Here is a 6809-nt window from a genome sequence, read left to right on the forward strand (position 1 = left end):
GCTGGTGTCTTTCTTCTGAAGTAGAATTCTTTATTTCTCTTTATTTACAGATCCTTTTTAATCGAATCATTTGCTTTCAGATGACACTTAACCCCTCAATCATTCTACACGTTCCTGCCAACATGGATCAAAAGGTGCATCGTGTGCCGAATTCAATAGCCAATGTTCCCGGCGACTACAGTGCTGCTGTCGCCTACAGTCACAATCCTGAGAAGACTAATGTAATCCCACCCACGATCAGTCACAGTATAGAAAGTTTGGTGCACAGTAATCCGCACCCAAGCAGTGGCTTCAGTCCGTCTCCTCGTAGCTCTGTTGTTGAACACCTTCCTAATACCAGCCGGCATAGTGCAAGTGAAACCCCCTCTTCAGCAACCATTTCAGCAGCATCTGATACTAAAGCTTTTAGAAAGCCAGTCATGGAAAACTCTGATTTTTTGATGAATGCTCAGAAAGGCATCAAGGCATTGAAGCCAGTCGCCCCATCAGAGTTTGTGGACACAAAAAGCAAAGAACAGCCTAAGATAACCAGCCAACCAAACGTTAATCGGCCTGTTGATCATGCAACAGTCATATCACCAAATGTCAATCCATTTGAAAAGAAACATCCTTCAATTGGGGAATCAAATATTTTTGATATGCTTCCACTTCATATGCAATCATCTTCCGGTAAGGATTCAATGATATATGGGAACATTAATTCCACTTACGCTGCTAAGACTGGCAAGCAAAAACAAAGCAAAGATGAACCAGGTACACCACCAGCATTATCCAAATACTTTGAAGGACATAAAGCCTCGGCTGCAATGGCTGCCCTGGCTGCAAAACTGCACTCCCAGGCTACGTCGCAAGGTTCAAGACCAAAACAAGAGCACCATTATCCAAACATTGACTCAATGTCAAAATTCCCTGTTCCAAGTGAGGAGTTTCCACCCAGGACCTCTTCTGCCATTGGAAATATAAGAAGTCCTCCATTGGAAAGTTCAAAACCAAACACAATCAGTTATAGAAGCAGTAGGCCTGAAGACGAGGCAAAAGAATATCCAAAACCGGACAAACCATCAAATCCTAAAAGCAGTTTGAATGACGGGCCTGAAACGAGGAAGAGCAGTCAGGAAGCTATTTTCCAGGCCAGTGGAAAAGTGAGTCCAGTTGATACGAACAACAGACAGAGACAAGGAATAGCTGGGCATCCTCATAGCATGGCATCACTGCTCAGCTCGCAGCCTGTGAGCAAGTCACCAATCCCATCTGCTGCTAGCCCTTCTATGCAGATCCCAAACTTTCACAACACCACAGAACAGCGCAGTTATGCACGTGATTCGCAAATTCCTTCGCAGGATTCTGGAAACTCAACGAGTAAAGTTTTGAATACAGGCAGGACTGCCAGTTTACGAAAGCAATCATCAGTGGAACCACCTTCAAAGAAACACGCCCATTATATCCCAAATACTAATATTTCTAGTCCAGTCCAATTCCAGGATAATGTTAACACTTCCACTCATAATGTTTCAGCCCCACTGCCAATGAGCTTTAGTTTACCAACAACAGCACCAGAGCAAGCCAAGCAAGCAGCATCTGTACCAAGTGATGTACCACGGTCCTCTCCTCTTGCTACAGGGGCTGCAGGACAGGTTGCAATGAAATTTACTCCAATATCCGCTCCTTCTCCGATCCCAGGAAATGTAAAAGTTAAGCCAAAATCTGTAGTGTCGCAAAGTCAAGGAAAACCAACAGTGTCGGGAAGTATCCCCAGTGGCATGTCTATAACTGACAAGGTTTCACAGCTCCGAAATAAAGTATCAAAGGGTACCAAGTCTTTTCAAGGTAAATCTGTTATAAAGAAGACAACACCAGGTACGGTGCAACAAGCCCCCAAGGAGGAGAGTGGCGCTTCAAAGAGAGCTACTTCGCTGCAGGCAGATGTTAATGCATCAAATGATAGGACAAGCAATATTATGCATTCAAGTTCTGGCAGCATCTTAACTTCCACCCCTGTCAAAACCCCGTCACCACATACCGAAAATCTTTCTAAATCTTCTCTGGATGATATGTCAAGGAGTAAGAAGCCAAATTCTATGGCTGAGTTGCCTGTAGTGACAACTCAAACTGATCCATCGAAAAAAGAGCACTTGGTTATGTCTAAGAATAGTTCATCAGCAGTCCAAGCTAAGCAGTTAAAGTCCACTCAAGCTGTGCCGATTGCGAGTCAGTCTCCCAGTATACCGTCTTCTGTTCCACGATCAGAAACAGCTGCGACCTCTCAATCACGCCCACCCACTCATTCGAAACCAATTTCGCAACCCAAAACAGCAACAACAACAATCACTAAGATTGTTCCACTTACAACACAGGTCAAAATGACAACATCAGTGCCAACAGCAAGGTCGGTCAATATTTCTGAGAGCAGTTCTCTGTCTGTCATCAAAACATCGGTAAGCATGCTGTCATCTGCTGCGTCTGTATCATCAACTGTGCCAGTCATAACACCATTGTCTGGACTTATTAAAGTCGTAGATGCTGCCAACAAAAGAAGTATTCTCACATCTGCCAGCAAAGCCCGGCCGACCAGAGTGTCACACTCTGCCTCTCAGTTATCTTCTCAAGCAGCTTCACAGTCTGCTTCAGTAATCACAGTGGCCACTTCATCGGCCTTGAAGCACACGGGCAGCTCATCATCAACGTTGTTCACTGGTGCCACCTCATCAAGCAATGCCATTACACCTAAGCCGATCAGTTTGCAAATAGTGACTGCAACGTCAAGCATTGTTGCATGCTTAGCAGGTGCTACTCTGTCACAAGTTGCGAGCATTGTCAAGCCAAGTAGTGAAAAGCAGAGGACAGGCAACCAAACATCTGTTGTCTCTACAATACTCAAAGTCATTCCTTCTGTTGGGCGAAAAGCTGATAATCGAGTAGAAGCTTCTTCTTCAAACAAACCTGCGAGTACCAACCAGAGTCCAACTGCAACGAGAAAAACAGTACCTGTGTCACAGCCTCCACAATCCTTACCAAAGACACCAAGTTCAAAAACAAGTGCCTCAACTGTACCATTTTCGACTGCAATCAAAGTCACGGTAACATCCTCCACAGATAGAAGTAAACACGAACCTTCTATTTCGCTGCATTCCGATTCTTCCCTCTTAAAAACTGTTTCAGCTGCCAACTCAACTGCAACAGAAAATCCCTCCTCAAAGGCATCAAATCAAAAGATTGTACCATCTACCAAAAACAGGACATCATCAGAACGACAGTCTCACAAACCACAAAAAGCCTCACCAGTTGCAACCAGCTCTTCCAGTGAAGATACTCCAGATGTAGGAAACAATGCACCTGTAGCTTCTCGCACTCGGCCATCAACAAGACGGATCACTACTTTGTCTGCATTAGGCTCGGGTCATATCAAAAAAGGAGTCAAAGGAACACCAGTTACTTCTCCAAAAGGAGCAACATCATCGAAAAGTCTGGCAACATTGCCTACTGGAGTCAAGACAACTGTGATGTCTACCCCAGCAACAATATCAGGTATTGTTACGACAAAGTCAAGCTCGAAATCTAGTCCCCAGTCCTCGCCCATTGCATCAGACAGCCAGAAAACCAGTGCAGGGAAACATACAGCCAGTGGTGAGAAAGGAGTGGACATCAGTACCAGCAAACCAGTTTTGGCGCCTTCCAGCGATGAGGTGAAGGATTCTGCCAGCCAATGTGCATCTGCAAAGGCTGACCATGGATATGCGGCTGCTGCTGCTCTGGCTAAGTTTAACGAAAGCATTGTTATCCAGACAACAAGAACTGTAACATCAGTATCAGATCGTCCCAAAACACAGAAGAGAAGTCTTGCAAGTATCGTAAAGGATCTTGCTTCAAAGTCTAGTGCCCAACACTCAGTCACACAGACCTCAAAGCAAGATCCTGGCAAGAAAGAGAAAGAATCTGCAAAAGCTAAGGATCCAGTTACTACCAAAGATAGTGGAACTGCAAAGGATATTGAAAATGTGAAAAATGCTGTAACTAAAAAGGAAACTGTGAGTGTGAAAGAAGTTGTCGCTGCAAAGGATGCTATCACTGCGAAGAATACTGTTATTGCGAAGGATCCATTTCCTTGCAAGGAAGCTACACCTAAGAAGGAAATTGTGAAAGTCCAACCTATCACACAAGGAAAGGAGGTTTCAAGCGATAAAGAGGCCGCTAAAGGGCCTGTCAAAGAGCCTGTCAAAGAGCCTGCCAAAGAGCCTGCCAAAGAGCCTGCCAAAGAGCCTGCTAAAGAAATTTGTGCATCAGTCAAAGAGCCTGTCAAAACAAAAGAGTCTAAATCCCCACAGATAAAAGACAGTCAACATGGCAAAGAGGCGACACCAAAAAAGGAGTTACCATCAATTCGTAATATTGAGCCTAAAAAAGATAATGTGCAAAAAGAAGAGTGTGTGAAGGGAAACAAAGAATTGTTGGCCGTTAACGCCAATGTTGGCGTTAAAGCCAGCGACAGTGTTAGCGAAAAATCAAACGTTTTGCCTAAAACTACCAAAGAGTCAACGGAAACGCCCAGCGATGCTGCTGTGACAAATACAGGCGCAGGGGACTCGGCACGAGCCAACCTCAAGCAGAATGATACTGATAATAAACAGACTGTGAAGTGCTCCTCCGAGAGTGCTGCCACTTCACAAATAAATCTCACGTGACCGTGATTTTACTTTTCTAGATGTAATAACTATGCCCTAAGCGAACTTTTAAATGCTATTTCTTATCGGATTATTGTATTGCTCTTTTGATACGAAATCAAGGAAAACATCTAGATAACCAGGATACGCAAAGACCTTTGAAATTAATATATGAATACATATTATATATTATATTTCCTTTGTACTCTAGTCGAGTGAGGGGGTTGCTTCAGGGTCACTGGTTACAAGAAGGCAATATTTTACACCCGCATTTACCCCCTGATTGTACACAAAATGATAGAGCGGGGGTTGGCACGAAGTGCGTCAATACATATGATTTCCTGAAACATCTAGTATTGGTCGTTTGCCTAATATTGATAAAATCGATGTTAGAATAGGTCGGAGTTTTTTACCTATCTCACATGAAGTGCACGAAAAATTTAGGCCATGCTTCTCTAACTTTCTGTAGCTCATTTCAGCCCCTTTTGCTCAGACTCATCATGTATTTTTCAAAAAACAAACCAGTTTTTTAGCATCATTGCCATTATTTTCTAGGTTTTAAGATACTTCAAGTCTTTTGAAAATAGCTTGCATGTTAAGTGGAGCTTGAATTCCCTTTTCACAATTCACGTTGATGTCCGGATCGCTTTGTAGGCTTTTTTAGCAGTACAGTTCGTCCATTCGTCTCAGGTTATGCTGAAAACCTTATATTGAAGACCAATTGTAATTCGAAATGCCTGATATCCTATGGCACTCTTAGCTAAAGTTGTTGTTTGCTACCTTCGAAAAAGAGTGACTACCCCGGATCATTAAAGAGATATGTAATGTACGTATTTAATCCAACCAAAGCCCTCGACATTTGGATGCCAAAGAAAAGCTTCACCAGTGACCCTTGATTAAGACTGCGCCTAAGGGAGATGCGGGCATGGGGCTTCTTCATATCAGCAAGTTTTAGTTGCAGTTTTTAAGATCGCCAAGCCACGCACAGTTAAACAATATATTCAAGCAAATTAGCTGCAGTCGCTTCAAACTGATGTAAAGTTGTGCGTGATCATTTATATTAATATTCTTATCAAAGGCCTGAATTTTGTCCATAGACAATAACGTAGCTATGTGTTTTTATTATTTTTTGTAGTTGTATGAATACCAGTATTATTAATATTATCATTGCATATAGCAAGGTGATCGATCAATTGGCTTGTAGAAGTAAATGACGGCTAGAAATGGCGATGTCAACCTTGATATAAGATTTTTATTTGTCACGAAAATGTCATTCTATTTATCTTGTTTGCCGGATATTTATTCACTCCATCTGAAAATTTTTAACGTTTTTTGCCCCCATTCTTTTCATACTTGTCAGCCCTGATGAGATTCAGGACCCTTGTTCTTATTCGGTTTTTTGGAAACACCATATTGGCCGATTAGTACCCAATAAACGCGACCTGATGCATGTATTGATAACCGAAGTAGCGGATGAAATAGACGAGGCAGTCGTGATAATAGCCTGCGTGCAGACTTTACTATCCGTTGCTAAAGGAGAGCCAATAAGAACTTGTAAGGCGATCGTGATAAATACTGCTACTGTGTTGTTTTGCGTTGGTCGATACGAAAATTGAACGGCAACGATGTGAAATGTAACGGTTAGGAATGAAATAATGTAAATAACTTTTTATCATTTGGTGGCTTAACATTCAGAGGTATTTCCAGCAAATGCTTCAGATGTGATCAAACATTTCAGTTCAGATAGTTAATTTCACTTTGAAGAAGTGTTAGAGGCTCTGCTTGTTCTATGCGTTACGCAATGAAATGAGACAATATTTCGGGTTTCATGGGAACATGCATGATACCTTCGTGAGGACTGGAACTAGTTAGCTCGTGACGTAAAAAGAGGTGCGTCGCCCCCATAGAGATAGGGTCGCCCCAGAGCTTTTAATTCTGCTCACGTTATCAGTCGTAAAATTAGTGGTATTTTACCTTACAAAAGACAAGATAAAATCAACCAGCAACATTGCTAAGTTGCTAGGATAAACAGCATTGCAAAGGGCGGAGGCAAAACAGCTTGTATGATCTTGGATGCCCGACTATGTTCAACTGAGCCCAAAAATGCCGTTGTCAAGAAGGATCCTTTAGAGATATAATGAAACTCGGTTC

The 6809-nt window shown here is 42.6% G+C and overlaps 1 protein-coding gene across 3 annotated transcripts in view; it reads left to right on the forward strand.

Moving 5' to 3' along the window:
• LOC135690890 (uncharacterized) overlaps window positions 1–5945 on the forward strand; it is a 39150-nt gene extending 33205 nt beyond the window's left edge. For all 3 annotated transcript variants that reach the window (XM_089116094.1, XM_089116095.1, XM_089116096.1), the window contains one exon: window positions 81–5945. In XM_089116094.1, coding sequence (XP_088972220.1) covers window positions 81–4679 — 4599 coding nt within the window. In that variant the 3' untranslated portion in view covers window positions 4680–5945. The remainder of the gene's footprint in view (window positions 1–80) is intronic.
• Window positions 5946–6809: the final 864 nt, after the last annotated feature.

The sequence above is a fragment of the Rhopilema esculentum genome, chromosome 4, assembly GCF_057945365.1.
Source record: "Rhopilema esculentum isolate cy_ngs chromosome 4, ASM5794536v1, whole genome shotgun sequence".
Taxonomy (NCBI): domain Eukaryota; kingdom Metazoa; phylum Cnidaria; class Scyphozoa; order Rhizostomeae; family Rhizostomatidae; genus Rhopilema; species Rhopilema esculentum.